Source organism: Poeciliopsis prolifica, unplaced genomic scaffold (genome assembly GCF_027474105.1).
Source record: "Poeciliopsis prolifica strain line A6 unplaced genomic scaffold, Auburn_PproV2 SCAFFOLD003, whole genome shotgun sequence".
NCBI lineage: Eukaryota > Metazoa > Chordata > Actinopteri > Cyprinodontiformes > Poeciliidae > Poeciliopsis > Poeciliopsis prolifica.
Genome location: NW_026562378.1, coordinates 4,058,915 through 4,078,814, shown reverse-complemented (window position 1 = coordinate 4,078,814; position 19,900 = coordinate 4,058,915). Strand labels below are relative to the sequence as shown.

Below are 19,900 nucleotides of genomic sequence, written 5' to 3'. Positions count from 1 at the left end.
CAGATTGTCTGGATTAACACGGTTTCCTTTTGACGAAGCCTCTCTGATGAAGCTGTGGTATCGGGAGCTGGAGGAGCCGCTGATCCCAATGGACTTCTACAAGCAGTGCATCAGCAACTGCGACGACCCGGTGGCGGCCATTGCTGTGGTGCAGTCTCTGCCAGAACTCAGCAGACTGGTTCTGTGCTACTTCATCCACTTCCTTCAGGTAAAAACCCTGTCTGGAACAGGGAGGCACCGGTCCATTCTTTTATTTTCCTCTTCCAATACCAATGTAGGAATGACGTTTGGCCTCCGCTGCCGATTTGATACTGAAAAACTGCTGGTTTGACTTTGAACGTTTTTATTTTTGTTTCTTTTTAAACATAGATGTAAATGCATTTGATAACTGCACCAGTGCAGCTCACTTAAATGCATCAATAGCTTCACAAGCTTGGTCAAACATGTAAAATCAACACAACTTTAATTTTTGTTGTCAGTGCAGCGAGGAGTAGAACAGCCAGTGTAAATAATAAACTGTAATTGACAAAAACTAAAAGTTCAACTATGACGTATAAAAATATAAACTGCAACAAATCTTACAGTTGGTTCAGAAAGTACAATTAGGAATTGTAAATATAATGTCAAATGAATAACATCAATGAGAGCACACATTATAGAATTATATTAAATAGATCTACCCCTATTGATCGAGCACATTATTATTTCCCCCCCCCACCCCCAGTGTATGGACCGATAGATATTAATATTGGATTGATGCATCTCTACTTTCATGTTGACTTACCAGCCATGTTTACATCTATCATCCAAATATTAAGCAAACTCAACATTTAGCAAAAAAAATGTGAAAAAGCAAATAAGCCACAGTGGCTCATCCAGCATCGGATGGCTCATCCAGTGAGCCTTCGTCTTTCCTTCTTTCTCACACCTGCGTCATCTCCAGGTATTCGCCCAGCCGTCCAACGTCGCCATAACCAAGATGGACGTCAACAACCTGGCCATGGTGATGGCCCCCAACTGTCTCCGGTGCCACTCGGACGACCCGCGCGTCATCTTTGAGAACACACGCAAAGAGATGTCCTTCCTGCGGATGCTCATCGTCCACCTGGACACGGGGTTCATCGAGGGCGTGGTGTAGACACTGGAACGCCCAGAGCGCACATATCGGCCACACATTTACAAACCAGCAGAGAAAAAAAAAAAAAAACTCAACACTGTCTCTGTTTAGGTCACACTGGAAACTTGTTGGGGTGATGTTTTACAACTCTTAGAACATGTGTGTGAATGCTTGTTTTTTTTTTTTTTGTTTTTTTTTGTTCATTTCCAGAAAGACTCTTCAGTTTCAGATTTCTATTTGTTTAAACGCGGCACGTGAAAACAGTCTAACGCTTTATTTCTAACTACAGGGCTATTACTACTGTTACTGCTTGGTCGAGCAAGGTGGGGTTGATTCTGGATTCAAGATCGAAATTATTCATTTGTAAAAAAAAAAAAATTAATTTAAGCAGAGGAAACCCCCCCAGCTTTCAGGTTTTATTCACGTGTGTTTGTGTGGTTTATCAGTGTGAAAAGAAGACACCTGTTTTTTTTTTTTTCTTTTATTGTGTAACCCGAATGTCAATTGAAAGAACTCTTGTAATCATGTCTTATTGATAGGTTTGCCTCGACTGCTTTTATTAGTTGTACTGACGGCTGCTTTAGAGATCATTTCATTGAACAAGAACTAAAGAGAATCCCCTCACTCCCCCAAAATGGAACCTCTCACAAAGCCCGTTTATACAATAATAAGTATTTTGTTTGTCAGTCTCTCAGTTGGAATTGTTCCGTTTTTTTTTTTTTTTTTTTTTTTTTTTTTTAGCTCAGGTCCTTAAGGGGAAACGATGGGTATAGGATGAATATCGCTGACTGAAATTCAGTCAAAAACACCTGCAGAGGAAAATGAAGTGTCGGCGAACTCTCCTCAAAATGTAAACTGAGCTGTTTGTAAATAAACTCTGTGTGGAAATTTACTAACCTTCCGGAAGTATATCCTAATTATCTAGGTTACGGGTTGGGGTGGCTTGTGGGGATGGAAGAGGGCTTCGGTTTCACTCTAAAGAGCAATAATAAAAAAAAAAGATGTGTAAGTGAGAGGCTGTGATTAACAGCTCGTTTTCCTGCTGTAACTGCTTGCTATTTTAACAAAAACAGATTCAAACCACTTTCATCATATGTGTGTTTGCAGGCTGTCTTCTCTGTAATGACTGACTATAAATAAAAGTTTGTTCATTTGTTGATAAAGTGGATTGTGGTCATGCTAAGATAAATTAGCACTGGTAGCACGCAGGGTTTTTTACTTGTAACTGAGGCAATTCAGAAAAACTTTAAACACAAAAAGTAAAAAAAAAAAAACATAACCGTGACGACGCCACACCAGATTTAGAAAGAAATTCCTCATCAACCACGACGACCAAAATCCAATATGGCGACTGCGTGTACGCCGCATCCAAACAATGTTCTCTTTTTTCCTCTCCCGAAACCTGATGCAACTACAAGTTTTTAAATTAAACCATGGCCATATTATAAAGTTTATGATGACGGAATAAAAAAGTGTCTTTAAACATTTGTAGTATTTTTATGTGACATGTAACTACAACAGGTTCACAATAACACCCCAAAAAAAGATGACCTCCGTTCAGATGTTTCTTTAACTTGGATGCTGTCCATCTGGAGCAACTTTAGAGACCAGACTGTTCACCCACAAATCAACTGACGGATGCGGAAAAGTTTCTGGCAGAACTGCATGTCTCAAAATTGCTCTGGTCTCTTTTATGGATCGGAACGTGAAGTTGGACGCAACGTCATTCTGAAATCCTAGTGAAGGCACCACATGTTGTCAATGAACTGCCTGCAGCAGCCTTAACTTTTAGGCTTTAATTGTTCGACTTTAATATCTTTCCACATGAGTTATTTTCTACATGAGACCACTTCCTGCAGCATGGGAGCTGTTTCATTAGAAGGCCGTGCATTATTAATACATCCTGGCAGAATTTAATGGATTAAATGAAGAAGGATCCATTTTCTCGTCACAAGTCAGTGAAGGGGAAAAGAAAAGCTAAATAATTGCCATTTCCTTCCAGGACAACCAGGCTTGTTAATTTGCTGCACAGCATTTCTGAATTCAACTATTCAACTGCCTAAGCCTATATGATGTGAATTATCTTGCTGCTTTATTTTGAATCAGTATCAACTCTTCAGAGAAACCTGAAATTACAGATCATTTTCAAAAGTAAAGAACAATAAAATGATGCCTCTTGTATTCTCCATAATTCTAGAGCGTCAACAAGGTAAATTTAAAAGTAGGAAAAAGATTATTTCTGCTTCATGGCAGTACGTTGCTGTTATGTCCACAGACCAGCAGGGGGCGCCCGAGAGAACGCTATTTCTCTCATAGAGGAAAATGTTAAAACTAGCATTAGCGTTTTTCCCAACACACATTTCTGAAGATACATTTCTCTAGGATTTAAGTTGTAGCATAAAAATGTAGCAGGTTTTCCAGTTAGCAGTCATTTACTGTGGCTAATTGTAAATAATTTTCTGATGGTTTTGTTTTGTTGCGATATCAAATGTAACTGCATGATAATCAGTAAATAGTCAACAATTTATACTGACTTCCTTCTTAAATGCCGAAGTCCGCCTACAGTTTCCAGACAAAGTCTGTAAGTTGAAGACCCCTGATTCCACAATTTATTTACGACTTTTATTGGAGTAAATCATTTGATTTTGGCCCCAACTCCACTGCTGCTTCGGGCACATGCAATATGTGGCGATGCCATCCTGACTTCAGAGTTTCCTCGTTTGTGAATATTAAGCTTGTTTATTTCCCAAATAAAGGAACGACCACGTTCATCTAAATAATTCAATTACCAAGAGTTCAGTGCGCGGTTCACGCATGCGCACTGCGCCTCTACGCTACCCGCGCCGGTGGTAAATGCAAGCGAGAGAAATTCAACTGCGTGGTTTGGAGCAGGCAGGCGGAGGCGGCTGTTTCTGCGCAGACCGGGGATCGCAGGCTACATTTTCCGCTCAACCTGACACTTAGTGACTGGAGAGCAGGTAAGAGGCTTAAATCCTCTGACTATGGCGCATCTCCGAGTTTGTACCGCCGCGAACGAGGCCCTGTTTGTGGCGGCATCACGCACTTGGTGTGGATGCCGCATGTCGGCTGGGAGAGTTCAAAACAAACGTGACGAAGTAAATAACTGAACGTCGTCCAAGTCCGTTTGTTCGCTCTGTGTTTATGAGTTCGCCCTTCTGTCTTTCGGCGTGGCTTCCTCCTCGCTGGCTGGCCCGCCGTAGACACGAGTGCGGCGTCCCAGTTGGAGAAGTTTACTGTTTTGCATTTCCACGCCGCTCGTTCGCGGTTGGAAAAGTACGAGGAGGTAGGCCCTTAGCGCGAGGCCACGGAGAGCCCTCCCTGTGACTGACAAGGGCGCGTCCAATCGCCAGCGAGCTATAGCGAGCGCCCGCCCACGCTGCGCCGCCTCGGCCAATCACGTCCCTCCAAACCGCTGACGTCCAGCTGGTTCGCCTCTTGCTGCGCCCTGTGGTTATAAAACGCCGGACAACAAAGTGCCAGCGGCGGTGGAAGTGGTCAACAATGGCTTATTCGGAAATGAAGCACGTGTTCGCGTGGGGTCCGTTTCAATAAAAGCTGAGACCTTTTGTCCACGCATGTGGTTCTTCTGTATAAAGGCGAGCGTGTTCGCGCCCCTGCGTAAATCATAGCTCGTCTATAAAGTGATGCTTCCATAAACGCTCACCTGTAAAACCTGCAACAATCGGAGCCTCTGGTGCTCTTCAACCCCGGTCCTCCCGCCCCGCCTGTCATCTTTGTCTCCTACAAACCGGGTTCACTCGCAAACATCGCTTCACCGGCCGTGCCTCTTTTTTTTTTTCCCACGTCGTGCTCCACTTTTCGCCTGCCACTCGAGGACGATCGCGGTGGGTCTTTGTCTCCTATTGTGTCTGTTCGGCGAAACGGGCCGAGTAGCAGACACGTGGTCCGGGGAGCGTGGAGACATCCGGTGTCGCGGTTCGCACTGCGCCGCATCGGTGGCAGCAGCCGGCGCCTCCACCATGGCGGACCTCACCGGGCTGCACGCCGCACACAAGTAAGACGACGCCGGTGTTTTCAATACAATCGTCGCTCGCGAGTTGAAAAGGGCGCCGGGACGTCAGCGTGTCCGCCGCCTCCTTCTTCTTCTTTTCCCCACGCGTAACAAAAGAAGCGGTGTTAGCGGAGGAGGGATTTTTTTTCTCCTCTCCCTTTAGCGACTGAATGAATTTGCTCTCGTTTAGGCCTTTCTTTAAGCCGATGATGTTGGAAGCGTGTGAAACAGAGCGGGGTTTATCGCCCGCTTCCTGGTGGCTTTTAACGCGGCGGGCCGGTCGACATGGTCCGACTTTTATGTGTGAATGTTTCTCTGGCATCATTTTGGGGGGTTTTCTGTTTTAATGTCACATTGTCATTTGAATGTCTTCCCCGCTGAACATATTCACCATCATTTCAGGGGCATGGCTCACCTCACTGGTCCAGTTCCCATCACCCTGTACACAGTGGAGCCACTAGATCCACTTCCTATTGACCTGCTGTTCTGATTTGGACCGGTTCTCCTTTTAGAGGGAATGTAAGGCATAAAAAAGAAAAAAACCAAAATCCTCCTGCAGGTTGTTTGATAGGAGTGATGCAATTCAATCTGGCAGCAATGGGAGAAATGGCAAGAGTGTCTCCAGCTGTCCATAACCTTGATCTGATTTATTTACTGGTCAGTGTGGCTCTGAGTCCTGATCTGTTTGTGCCTCTGCACCTCCAATAATGTCCTGCAGTTTACAATATTTATTTATTTATATAAATAATGTCGATTAAGCACCTGCTACAGATGGTTTTCTTCGTGTGCCTATTGAGCTCCAAGCATAACAAAACACAAATAATTTAATTAGCTAACTGCTTGTTTCAGTCGCATTTTTGTGTGTATTTTTTTTTTTTGCGTTTCTTTTTCTGTTTGCCGAATCTGAATTCTAATCAGTCGGTGTAGCGGCCTGCTTTCAGCCAGCTGACTGATGGTGTGCAGCAGCATACGGCTTTAATTTGTGCTTCAAATTCATCGGGCATCTTATTAAAGTGCTCTAAAGAAAAGCTTTTAAACTCTCCACTTCAAACCCTGTTGTCACCTGGACGTCGGATTCCTCCGAGCAGCGTTGTCTTGGTTACGCTGCTTGGTTGTTGTGTTTCTACGCAGGAAATGGCGAAAGTTCATTCTCAGTAAGAAAAACGACAACAAAAAATCCGTCTTAGCGTTTGATCTGAAAACCTCAGGTGAGAGTGGTTCTATTTGGATCTGCGGCTGAGACGGAGCGTCTCTCTAGTCGATGCCTGCGTAACTTATGACTCGTGTGTTCTTGCAGAGGGAATCTGCTCTCCGGCTGCTCTCCGGCTGCTTTCCAGCGGCGTCGTTCTGCTGCTAACTTGCCGTCTCACTTCCCCTCCTCGGCGTCAAACCTGCCACTCAGGTTCACAGAGCCGAGTTTATTCCACAATACTGCAGACCGGCTGTGGAGCCGAGCGCCTGCAGAGACCTTGATGGCTCTGTGTTGTATCTCTGTAGCACACCCAAGGTTATACGAGTGTAGCTTTGTGTTGGTATGTTGTTGGTTAACGTGTGTGTGTGTTTGTGCAGGAAGGGAGCCTTGATGTGGGCAGTATGAGTAAGACGCCCCCTAACAGAAGAGGGATAACATTTGAGGTGGGAGCTCAGCTCGAGGCCAGAGACAGCCTCAAAAACTGGTGAGTCATGGCCTCGCTCATTCTTTCACTTCCCTCATTTTCTCACATTCAGCCTCTTGCAGCATATTTTCCTTTTTTATTATTTGATTCGACTGACTATGGTTGGGGGAAGACATCTTAGACTTTTTATTTCTTAATTTTTCCTGTGCCAGTAAACTCTCCACCCCCATCAGATTCACCGCTCACTGAAATCATGACGAGGGAAATCAATTTCTTTCCCTCCAAGGTCACATTATGTTGCATTTTGATGGCTGTAGGAAATATTAATTGCAACACCGATTTCGATTTGAGCCCCAGCACAATTTCCTAGTCATGCATTATTTTGTTGTTTGTTTGTTTGTTTTTGAAGGTATGCTGCCAACATAGAGAAGATTGACTATGAAGATGAAAAAGTGCTGATTCATTACCGCCAGTGGAGCCACCGCTACGATGAATGGTTTGACTGGACCAGTCCGTACCTGAGACCCGTGGAGAGAATTCAGCTGAGACGGCAGGGTCTGCACGGCGACAGCTCACCTGTAAGACGGGGGCGGAAGACGCACCGCCTTCGTTTTGTTCACGCCTCCTAAATGCTAGCTTCTGCTTGTAACTTCAGCGAAGCTCTTAGGAAACACCGGCTCGCCAGCAGAGGATGCTAAGATCACTGTGTTCTTTCCTCCAGGGCTTTCACGTAAATGACAAAGTTCTGGCCAGCTGGTCCGACTGCCGTTTCTACCCAGCCAAAGTCATTTCGGTCAATAAAGATGGTAAGTAGCTTCAGCTTCTCCAGATGCACGTACATTGTTTGGACCTCTTAAGTGATTGATATTTTCTCATTTCGCGATTAAATTGAATGGATTTATTGGGATATAATAGGCTAGAAATCCTTTTGTCTTTGGCACTCAAGACATAAACTAATTCCCTTTAGAGGTCACTCTTCTTTTAGGTAAGAGTCCAGTTATGCCATTTAATCTGACTGTAAACATGACCCTGAACACAGCATCTCCCTTTTGAAACACGGTGGGGGCAGCATCATGCTGCTGGCATGTTTTTCATTTGACGGGAAAGAGAAGCTCCTCAGTTGATGAAGGTACAACCAGGCCGAGTCGGAGCCAGTTTTTAACATTTTTGTTAAATATTTACTTGTCTCTCATTATTTCTATGTTTAGGTTTTAATATAAAAGTAAAATAAAACGTTTCCAAAAAGATGATTGCTACGGTTTCTTGATATTTGCACAGTGGCCAGCCTCATAAAAGAATAGATCCAAATAAAAAGCGACGGGTACTTTTAGTGTCATTCTGCTGTGGAAATTAAATGGAATTATTCCGTGAAAAAACAACAGAAAAATTGCTAAAATCTGGCATTTGTTGTTGTATTTTATTTTTAAAAGGCAAGTTATTGTGAATTGAATGGAAATGCATGCTGCAAAACTCTAGGAAATGATCTGTTTTCTTTAACGGTGCAGTTATGTGCCGCTCTGCGGTCCTCTGCTTGATTAAAATCACAATTAAATGCACAGAATGTTGTAGTTGTAACATGAGAAAGTCAAAAAATCAAGGGGTTTTTGCGAGGCACAAAATGGAGTTGTTTGCGTCCAGATTGTGTAAAATCTAGTTTGCTTCGGTTTCTGTGTCTTCACCTTCAGCATCTTACACTGTGAAGTTCTACGACGGCGTCATCCAGACGGTGAAGGGGATGCATGTGAAGCCTTATATTAAAGAGGTAACGTTCTCCGTCCGTCTGTCCACAGCTTCTTCTGGCCGATTTCCTGAACTCGTGTTTCTTTGTTCTGATAGAGAGGTGGAGCCGGGGGCAGATCTCGGTCCTCGGACAAGAACGCGGTGCGAAGGGCCCCGAACCGCAGAGACAGGAGGCCACAGGACAACGGCTGTCCCAAAAACAAGCGCGCCCGGCGCAGCACTTCGGACCAGGACGAGGACAGCAACAGCGACGATGAGGAGCAGGAGGAAGGCGCGGTGAACGACAAAACCCCCAAACTGAACGGCGTCTCCGAGGCCGAGCACGCCACTGCCAAACAGGAGGCGGAGACCTCGGAGCAGAGCGAGCCCGCGGACGCCGAGAAGGGAACGGGACTCACGAACGGCGTGAAGGTGGAGAAAGACGACGGGGAGACGGAGGTACGGCGCCGCCTGAGCGGAGACGTGAAGAAGGAAGAGGAGGAGTCGGAGCAGAGCGTAACAAAGCCATACAACACGGAGCCACCCAAGCCATACGCGGAGATGCAGAGCGAGTCGTCTGCGCCGACGGAGCAGGACTCTGTCGCTACGGCGACCGCCGAATCCAGCGGCGACGCGGAGCAGAAGCCAAACGTCCAATCAGAGAGCGCGCAGCCTGCGGCGGACGCACCGCCTCCTCAGCTAGTGAAACGTAAGCCTTTGGCAAAAAAATGAATAAATAATTTAAAAAAACAGACTATTCGATTTATTAAAAAGCTGAAATTTTGCTTTATTATATTTTCAGCGGTACGGAAGCAGGGCTTCCACAATCCCAACAGATTCAGCCGAGAGCCATGTAAGTCTCCTCACGTACATCGCTTTTATTTCCTTTTTAAAAACAAAAAAACCCCATTTTGTTCTCATTTCTATTTATTCAGTGTACCGAGTCATCAAAAACCAGCCTCCTCCCGTCCTGTCCATCAACCTCGACCACAATCCCTTCAAGTGTGGCGCTCCAGGCTGCACAAAGTCATTCCGCAAGGCAAAGCTGCTGCATTATCACATGAAATATTACCACGGCGAAGAGCCGCCTGCGGAGGGACCGCACAGCCCCACCAGGAGCGTCCAGACCAGGGCTTCTGACAAGCAGCCCGCTGCTGCTCCTGGTCTGGAAAGCTCCAAGAGACGCCGCACCATTTCTGCCTCTATGCGTGAGTTCCTGCCCGGTTCCACTCGGGTGTAGAGATGCCAACAGCTAATCAAAGATTAATGGTTTATTAGGTTAAAATGAGTTCATATTGACTAATTTATAAAGTTCGTTTTAGACCTTCTGTTAGGGGTGTAGTTTGGCCGCCGTCCAGCAGAGGTCGCTGCTGGTCATCCATAAGCAGAGCCAGCTGATACAGAAATTAAAGAAACAGTTTTCAGTTTGTTGGTATGCAACACTGCTGACATGTCATGTCACTGCTGCTAATGTCCTTTTCTTAATATTTGTAATATTACTGTTAATATTTTTGAAAAATATAACAAAACTTAGGATCCAGAACTTACCAATTAATCATTCGTGTATCAGTAAGATCAATCAAATTTAGATTCACTCATTAATCAACAACTTGCATCTTTACTCGGGTTCCTGGACGTTATGCGTTTGAATGAACGTGTCATGACCCACAGGGGTCATGTTGTTGTCATGACAACAAGAAGACTCACTGTTTCTGAATCGTGACGTCCTTTCATCGCTCGGTACATGAACTGATTCGAGTTCTTTCCATTCAAGACTCGGTTGGAGCTGCTGCGGCTCCACGTGGTGAGATTAAGGCTGCAGGCAGGCGCACATCGGCCCCTCCTGCAGTCAGCACCCACAGCCACCAGCAGAGGGCGCTGCTGAGGGAGAAGAGTAAGGAGAACCAGCTGGACAGGAACCTCTGCCAGCTGCAGGACAAGGACACTGACAAGATTTGCTTTGACATTGGTGAGTGTGATGCAGCGTTTGGTTTAGTGAAAAACGGATTCAGTGTAGTTAGATATTCATCTTTATTCCCTGTTTTTCCTCATGTAAAGTATGTTTCCGTTGCCGTACGTCGTAGATGATGCATCTCCCGCTGTTGGGGTTGACATGTAGAAACTTCAAATGATTTTCGCACACTTTTCTTTTTCAATCAAAGGCAGGCACTACCTCAGATGTAGGAAACAGAAAAAGTGTTTCTTCTGTTCTTGGCAATAAAAACAGAATCCAGGGCCGTTTTCATTTCAAAACACTCTTTGTATTTTGCCAAGTTAAAAGCAGATTTGGGTCCAACAGCTTGGATCACTAGTTGTGGTCCTAGTTACCATGAAAACAGAAAAAACCCAGAAAGCTTGCAAAATATGATCTTTGTGTTGCATTAACATTTTTAAGTGGGTTTTGATTTTATTTAAGCAAACGTCATTTTTCTCATTAGACAAAAATAACCACTCGGAGTTAAGTTAGAATTGTTAGAGATGCCAATAAGTGTTTTTTGTTTTTTATCACAGCTAAATTATGCTCCTTCTATACAAGATGCATTTCTTTTTCATCTTTTTTGCACCAGAGGTCCAATCTTCCTGAAAGTCTTTGTGTTCACATGGCCTTTAATGTTCATTTCATGATCCTTAGGGAAACCCAAAGAGAAGCCCAAACAGAAGGACTTCCTTCGCATTAAGCTAAAGAAGAAGAAGAAGAAAAAGAAGGCCAAGTCTGGTAAGAAGCAGGTCCCCAGAACTGGGCGAGGTCAATCATCTGCTGCTCTGCATGTGCGCTTGCTGTGATGCCTGGCCTGCTAAAAGCACAAAGCGCTCCATTCACTCCTCTTGGTGTGGTGACTGAGCTGGTGTGTGGGAGAAGTGGAACATTTCTGGCTGCTTTGTCTCTCCAACATGACCGCCAGGATGTGTTGGATCATTTCTTTTTATAGTTCTGGGTTTTTTTTTGTGATTTAATTGGCTGGACTCATACATTCATCTCCATGTTCCACACCTATACTGTGTTTGAGATGTATGTCCAGGCTGCCTTCCTCCAACTGTGACGGGGCGATGGGCTTAAAATAAAATCCCAATTGTAAAAATTATATATATTATTTTATTTATTTATTTGCAGAAAGAAAATCTGTTCTTTCCCATCTTTGAAAGGTTTTTTTTTTTTTTTTTTTTTTTTTTTTTTTTTTTTTTTGCCGTTGTCTTTGCAAAAAAAAATTATTTTTTTTTACAAACGACAGAAAACATTTTCAAAACTGCTATTTCAGTCATCCCTTCTGTGAGTCAATGGGGCCAGACTACAAGAATGTTTTCATTTCACCATATTGGGAGAATGAAGATGCATTGATACAGAAAAAGAAAATGCAGCGACTTTATTCAGAAATGGGACATTATTATCGTATTATTTTTGCATTTCTTCTTTCATTACTGTTTTCTTGTAGTGAAAGAAACTGTAACCTGGCCCTTACAGTTTGGCACAGAGTTGACTTGAATTAAAGTCCAGATCAGTAGAAGCTGTAAAATACGCTTGTTAATCAAGATGGCCGCCTTGGGCACGGTGACATCATCCTTAACTATGGAAACCCAATAAGTGGGTTGGTTGGGGAAAAAAAAAAATGCAATTTTTTACGGCCATTTTTATTTATATATATATTCAAAATAAAATTTAATTAATTGATCAGCCCTACCTCTAACCACCTGTGTGAGAACTTGTTAATCTACCGACAATGTTTTGTTTTGTGCCACATTTTGTCGCCTCCTGATGGGTGTTTTGTTGAGCATTTCCACAGCTGACGTTTTTGTTTCACATCTGCTCCCCACCCCTCCCTGTATTAACAGAAAACACTGGTAGTGAGGAGAATATTGACATCTCAGTATTGGGTCTCCACTCCAAATTGAATTTGCCACTCAAATTCCCCCTCTCACACAATCACAAGCCTGAGGCCTACCGCAGCAGGCCTGGACACAGCTACACAGAGCAGAAACTTGTTGATGGTGGGTATATCTATAACTGTGTGTGTGTGTGTGTGTGTGTGTGTGTGTGTGTGTGTGTGTGTGTGTGTATGAATAAGTGTGTTTGACAGCTGCTCCCTCCTCCCATCTTTTATTCGCTTGGGATTCAATCAGCCATGCTGTCAGCTTTGCAAATAATACGTAATGTAATACAAGATGCAAATATTGCACCAGAGGCAATAGTAATATAAGCATCTTTTTTTTTTTTTTTTGTAAATTCAAATTAAAGTCCAGTTTCTCTTTGAGAAATTAACATCATTCTATTCATCATTTTTTAGACTTCCTGCTCTAATAGGTTTTTTTGTATGTGGAGTTAATGGTGTCGCTGTGAAACGGTTTTGCCAGACTTTTGGGTGGAGCCAAAATGATTTGGAAATGACATTTTTAAGCGTCATTTAGAATGTTATTCTGGTGACAAGCATTACTAGCTATAGTGGAGATGACAGGAGATGTAAAACAAAATTCCAAAACTTGACTAAAGTGCTTCACCATTCAGTTAAGTGGTATGAAACAAAAGTTTTAATCCACATATCCAAACTGTCGTCTTGCTTGGTTTCAATGAACATGAAATGTCCTGATTTGTAGTAGGATATAATTTTTTTAAAATTGATTTTTACAACATTTCTGCTGGCTGTTGGATTTTTAAACCGCACTCCGATCAGAACTGAATTTGCTTCCTACTGTAACAACTTCCACTCTGAAGAGTGTTGTCAGACCAGCCTACTAGGGCCAGCGATCAGAAAAATACTTTTTTGATCATTTCCGACCAGCAGGTTTCTCTGCTTCACTGACAATAATATCTAACATCAAACTAATGGTTGGTTGAATCCTCAGCTTTTCTCTGCTGCAGTGGCTTTGCTTCATGATTTAACCTGCAGATTCCCATTAAATCATCCAGTTACCCAGCAACTTCTGGCTACTTTTACATCCTGCCGTGGCAGAATTGACAAAAAAAAATCTGTTTTGAAGTCCAGCGGTTGTGCTTCCCCCGCCCCTGTAGACGAGGACAGCATCAGCGACTGGTCCACTGACAGCTGCGGCTGGAGCGATGACGACTTCGACGTGGACCTGGACGTCACCACGCCGCCCCTCAGCGTCGACTCCGGCGCTTTGGACTCCACCGACCAGGAGATCGTGCGCTGCATCTGCGAAGTGGAAGAGGAGAACGACTTCATGATTCAGGTTGTGATGGTTTGTGCTTCGCTTCCCCACGCGTTTCGGACGCATTTCAGCTAACGCGTTTCTCCTGATCGCCAGTGCGAGGATTGTTTGTGCTGGCAGCACGGCACCTGCATGGGTCTGATGGAGGACAACGTCCCGGACAGATACACCTGCTACATCTGCAGAGATCCGCCAGGTGAGACCGGCGCGCAGTTTTCTTCACCCACAGCCGGAAAAACAGATCTGCTGGCATCAGACATGTAAATGCAACAATTTATTTATGAAGTAAAAGATGGCAAATATACTTTAGAATAGTTTCTTCTGATTGTAAAAAGAGAATTCGTCCAAAAAGGTATTAATCTTGATGGTTTCATTTCAGCTATGCCTGACATCAGAAATTAAAATCACCTGTGAATGATCTTGTTCACCTGATAAGTCATTGAATGTCATCGCAGCAACAGATGTAAATAGTTAACTTTTTATGAAGTGTGCGTTGCTGTGAGAGCTCTGGTGGAGTCGGCTGCACATTGTCCAAAAAAACCACAAAGAAACCTACTTCCTGTTGTCTTCTTTGACGTTTCCATCAGTAGTAACATCCGGCTGGTGACTCCTGTGATGTGAAAAAAGCTTTTCAATCTGGCTGAATAACCACCTCGTCCGAACTCAAAAAACGTTTTGTGGAATAACATTAGCTTTTTCAAAACTGGTGTAATCGGTTCAGTCTGCGTAATTTTACTGCAAACGGAAAAGCAGCTACAGTTCAGGAAGTCTTTAAAACCTTTAAAACTCGGCACTCAGCAGTTTGTAAGAGATGTGTCCTCCATCTTAGGTCAGAGGCAGAGTCTGCGCTACTGGTACGACCGCGAGTGGCTAACCAACGGCCACATGTACGGCCTGTCCTTTCTGGAGGAGAACTACTCCCACCAGAACGCCAAAAAGATCACCACCACCCACCAGCTGCTGGGGGACGTGCATCACGTGGTGGAGATCCTCAACGGGCTGCAGCTCAAGATGAGCGTCTTACAGTGAGTCCGAGGCGTCGGCTTTAGACGGCGCCGTGGTTTATTTTCCAGAAGCCTCATTGTGGAATCGTTGCAGGAGCAGCACTCACCCAGACCTCAGGCTATGGCAGCAGCCGTGGAAGCACTTCGACCGGCCGCGGCTCGGCTCGGACTCGTGCCGCGGCAGCAACGCGGCCCCGTCCCCGCTCACCCCCGACGAGGACATGAGCAGGGGGGAGATCCTGATGTCCAACGCGCTGCAGAAGCTGAGCCGGGCCGCCACGGTCGCAGCCTCCGCCGCCTCGTCGTCCTCCAGCTCCTCCTCCCCCTACCCGTCTTTCCAGGACTCGTACATCACCAGCGAACACTGCTACCAGAAGCCGCGGACGTACTACCCGGCCGTGGAGCAGCGGCTGGTGGTGGAGACCAGGCAGGGCTCCGAGCTGGAGGACAGCATGAGGAGCACGGAGGAGCTGCTGGAGCGGGAGCAGCGCTTCGGGAGCCTGCTGGACATGGACAAGCCCAAGTCAACGGGACACAGCAACAAGGTTCGGATTCATGGCACTGGTTCCTGAAGGGGTTTCCATGAGGGAAACTTCCAAAAGTTGTAAAAAAAAAATCAAGTAAGATCGATATGACTGGAAAACGTATCACAACATAAGCGTTTCACATCGGTTTATTGATAATAATTGGGGTTTTTTTTGTTTTAAATATCTGAAATACTCCCAATCTGCTGATGTGACTTTTATTCTTTCATCCAGACATTTCACTTCACGGCGTTTTTTTGTTTTTCAGCAGTTATGAGGCACTGTAGCGAAACCTGAAGCTGCCGCGCAAGTTACTCAACAGGTTGTTGCTAGATGACCAAAGAACGAGTGAAACACTCGATGCCACTAGCTTAGCTTAGCCTAGCTTAGCCTAGCCGTGAGAGGTTGCGCCATTCCGCTGCCAACGTCCCCCAGCATGCTGTGCGGTTCTGAATCAGTTTGAGCTTATTGAACAATCAGATCCATTATCTATTGTTATTGATTACATGCCTATTACAATAACGTGTATTTATCACTCTCAACCTAAAACAAATTTTTCTTTGAGGACAATTTCAATCAGATTTTAATGCACCGTTGCTCATAAATGTGGACTAAAACTATTCATGCCTCATTTTCATGTAGCTGTTCATTTGTGATCTATAATTAGCTGTCTGTCTTTTCAAAAGTCATGTCTCCCTTTCAAGTTTATCACTGAAATTTCTACAATAACAAAAAGGCATCAGTAAAAAGCTAATTTATTTAAACTTCATCAATCTAAAATGTCTGAATCGGTTGTTATAAATAGCTGTCAGCATCTTCCAGTATTGATAGCACAGTTAGCGTTATTAGCAGCAATTCCATTTCAAAGCATCAAATTTTGTCATAATTTATGTTATCCCTTCTAACGTGAACTAGAAGGGGTAACCTAATTATTGACACATTATTAGTAACAACACACTATTGCATAAAATGGTAAATTGAAACAGTCTTTAAACCGTTTCAATTTACTAGTGTAGTGCTGGAAAAGTTTCCTTGAAACTTCTTGAGTTTTACTGTGGAAAATGTGTATGAACCCCATATTAAATGCGGCAAACTTCCAATAACTTCCCCACTGAAGAGTGTTGTCGGCACAGTGGCCTGGTAGCGGCTCGTCATGTTGCGTTCACTGATTTTTAGAAGATTGTACCTCTGAGTATCTGACCCATTTTAGTTATAGCCTAAAGAACGTTTGTAAAAAGCCATTTGAATTAACTTGTGTTGTGCTACTTTGAAAATATTTACTGAAACTAAATGTCTTTATTTTTGTTATAGGCTTTAATGGGTGTGTCATGGTTGCATACTGAGAGCAGAGAGGATGATGGGAGAGACCTGGCAGATAACGGCCAGTACCAACAGTGGCAAATTAACCTGCTGGATCACATCGACGCCGTCCAGGACGAGGTCTCTCATAGGATGGACTTCATAGAACGAGAGTTGGACGGTAAAGAGGGGGGGGAAAAAACAGCTTGTGCCACATTTGAGCCAATCAAAGTGTCCGTTAACCTATGACCTTCTTCTTTTCTCCTCCCCAGTGCTGGAAAGCTGGCTGGACTACACCGGGGAGCTGGAGCCTCCGGAGCCTCTCGCGCGCCTCCCTCAGCTCAAACACCGCATGAAGCGGCTGCTGACGCAGCTCGGCAAGGTGCAGCAGATCTCCCTGTACAGCTCCACATGAGGGCGCCAGAGGTCCGCTGCGGGTTGGGGCGCCTCGCGTGGTTACAGCGGAGCGGCAGAAGAGCCTCTCTCTCTCTCTCTCTCGCTCGTTCCGACCTCGCTCAGCTTCCTGCCGTCCGAGGTGGAAATATCGATATGACCACAAACGGAAAAGCAAGCATCCTTTGCATCAGGATTTAACACAAAGAGCCACCTCGTTACAGTAAGAGGGGGGGGGGAAAATCCAGAAGGAAATCCTTAGGACCAGATTACACTTAACATGGCTCTCATGCAACTAAACCTTGTGAATGCCTTTTGTCCGAACTGCCGCTGAAGGTTGCCCTCTTTCCCTCTCTCTCTCGGTGCACAGTGCTTTACACACAGCTTTAGATTCAAATTGCAGTTGTGTACTTGAACCAACACACTCTTCGCAATAGTGTTTCGAACACATTTTCGCTTGGGGTCTTTTTTGTTTGTTTTTGTGCATCTCAGACTTTGCTTTTCTCCATCTGTCCTGCCATATTACGTTGAAAATTTTGTTTGTATTTTTTAGACGGGTGGCGATTTGAAGACGTTCATTGTAAAATTACGTTTCAAAGAGGTCTACAAAAATGATCAGTTTCCTATTATACACTGTGAAGTTAATTTCTGTCTCACATGAAAGGTAGGCTCCGTTTTTGGCTCTAGTTTATTCATCTCCTTATTTTTACTTCTATATTTGTGTCGCTGTAGCATTTCAAAGTATGATTCACTGGGAACTTGTAATGTGGATTCCTCTTAACATAGCATTTTGTGTAAGTGTAATATATTATCTAGAACATGTGTAAATTTATTTTTATCTCATTCTCTTTCCTCTGTTTTTTTTTCTTTATTTTTCCCATTGATTCTTGTTTTTAAGCCATCATTCAAAATGTGTTCTGAATAAAAATACAGATATTGTATGCTAATGTACTGTAACTGTCTGTCTTAGAAGCAGGGAAAATGTCAACAGCAATGCAAACAGATCTGGAACCTAAATAAACTATCATTGTTATTAATCTCTACGCACGTCTTCTGTGACGTTTTTAACAAACGTTCTGTCCATTTTCAATGAGTTTGATTGCCTTTGTGTTTAGGTCGGAGGTCGCGACTGGCGCAGTTTCATCCGCATCTATTTCTGTGCATTTAAAGATATGAACCAAAATGGCTTCCGGGTGCCGATGGAAATCATAAGTAGGATCAGGGAGGCCCAAGAAGAGGCGTTTCAATTTCCCTCCTTGTGCAAGAAATTCAAACTTGAGATCTGACCTGCAGCACAAAATCGCCATCTGTACAAGGAAACAGAAACTGGAATTTTAAAATTGGTTTTCTGAAGCTATCGGGGAGGAAATATTTTCTGGTCATCGCTTATTTCAGTCACATTTACTCAGGATTGAAATTTGAGACTTCGTTGGATTAAAAGGTTAAATAGGTTTCTCATCTTGTCCCAAGATGAGAAACGTTTTCAGCTCATGTCATGTCTTGTTAGGACCTGCTCTATTTTGATTTACTCAAACACTAAAAACAAGTCGGTCATATTGATTAATTGAAATATTGCTCAACTTATGTTACACTGTCATGTTTTCAAACCTTTATTTCTAGTAATTGTTTTTCTGCACTTTCATTATAGCTAATGAAAACATCTGATTATTTTTTTTATTGGAAATGTGAAAAGTATGCTTTTAAAGGTTATTTCCAAAAGGAGCTTTTAATCTGACAAATGAGCCTGATTGGAATCCATATTTTTACTTGCATAGCCCATTTCTACCCCTGGACTCAGTCAGGTTGACATTTCTTGTTCATAATTGAGATGCTCAGTATTTATTTGTGCTTATTCCTGTTAATTTTGAACAAAAATCAGCTTATGTAATTCCAGTAGTCAGTTTCTTTGAAAGTTGGAACTCTACATAAAGCCAATAACGCAATTTATAAAACAGTAACGCCTAGGTTGCTTTTGTAGTGGCCTTTAGCTCATTTATATTGTTGGGTCTTTAGTTTGTTGGTTAAACCCAATAAATTCTCAGAGTTTGATTTCAGCCGGTTTTGCTGGTTATCAAATCCGGTACTTGTATCTTTTGGCAGTGCAGGTATAAAGGGTATCACACTTCTCAGCCTCCCTGGAAACGCTTACTCCAGGTTGATTTACCAGGTTGAGTGCCATCACTCATGGATCAGGACCAAAAGGAAAAGATCCCGGATGGAAGCGACCGAACTGAGTTCACTCCGACGGCCTGCTGGACTCAACCTTAGCAGTGGGCTGAGAAGGTACGACATCCAGGGGGAGTTCAAAGTAGAGCTGCTGCTTCTCCTCATTGAAAGGAGTCGATTGGGACTTCTAATCACAAAGCCCTCTGGTCGATTCCCTTTGTAAGTTTTCTAGACACATCCTACTGGGAGGGTATTCTAGGGAAGACCCAGGAGTCACTTGGTGGGACTTTGTATCTCAACAACACCCTTGGGAGCTCCTATCATGACCTGGAGGACGTCTTCAGAGAGATGACGGGGGTTTCCTCCTGAACTTGTCATTCCTATCCCTTAACTTGATCTTGGGGGAAGCAGCGAGCTGATTTTGTCTCTGGCACATGAATCTTCCCTTTGAATTTTACTTCGCAGTCCTCTCAAAGTTGCAATTACCCCTGCTGCTTGTGTGCTTTTCTCAGCTGCACTCTTTCCCTTCACTAAGCTAAACCAAAGAATGTGAATGAATACTAGGTCACAAATGTATTATGACTGTATGGCATATTGGTATTGCAAATAATTGCTCAAACTGCAGTAAGTTTTAGCTAAATACTTTGTGTTCAGCCTCTTTGTTGCAGTTGTATATTTGATGATGTTTGCAGTATGCTGCAGCAGAAAGCGCTTTTGGAGCCGTTAGAATGTCTAACAAAGTTATCTCACCACAATTTATTTTTTGTAGACTATCAATTTTTTTCAGCAGTTGAATAAACTTACTATGAGTCTACTTCAGGAACAAATCTGAAGAAGTAACAATGTTACTTCATGGATTTCAGGTA

General features: G+C 43.7%; 2 protein-coding genes across 5 annotated transcripts in view; both read left to right on the top strand.

The window, feature by feature from the left end:
* The window catches only part of arhgap46a (Rho GTPase activating protein 46a), a 41,861-nt gene extending 39,581 nt beyond the window's left edge, over positions 1-2,280 (top strand). For both annotated transcript variants that reach the window (XM_055027190.1, XM_055027189.1), the window contains exons 9-10: positions 39-208; positions 944-2,280. In XM_055027190.1, coding sequence (XP_054883165.1) covers positions 39-208; positions 944-1,138 — 365 coding nt within the window. In that variant the 3' untranslated portion in view covers positions 1,139-2,280. The remainder of the gene's footprint in view (positions 1-38; positions 209-943) is intronic.
* Positions 2,281-3,930: 1,650 nt separating this feature from the next.
* Positions 3,931-17,911, top strand: phf20a (PHD finger protein 20, a). 3 transcript variants are annotated; one of them, XM_055027191.1, is made up of 17 exons: positions 3,931-4,095; positions 6,720-6,826; positions 7,176-7,344; positions 7,488-7,572; positions 8,452-8,528; positions 8,603-9,194; positions 9,288-9,338; positions 9,421-9,693; positions 10,260-10,454; positions 11,118-11,201; positions 12,314-12,469; positions 13,488-13,669; positions 13,745-13,844; positions 14,478-14,673; positions 14,747-15,197; positions 16,488-16,656; positions 16,748-17,911. In XM_055027191.1, the coding sequence occupies exons 2-17, from the start codon at positions 6,744-6,746 to the stop codon at positions 16,888-16,890; spliced, it is 3,006 nt and encodes a 1,001-aa protein (XP_054883166.1). In that variant the 5' UTR covers positions 3,931-4,095; positions 6,720-6,743; the 3' UTR covers positions 16,891-17,911. The 3 variants fall into 3 exon arrangements, with proteins under 3 accessions (XP_054883166.1, XP_054883168.1, XP_054883167.1); XM_055027192.1 differs by lacking the exon at positions 3,931-4,095 and adding an exon at positions 4,659-5,153; XM_055027193.1 differs by lacking the exon at positions 12,314-12,469 and having other exon boundaries at positions 3,932-4,095.
* The last annotated feature ends 1,989 nt before the right edge of the window (positions 17,912-19,900 follow it).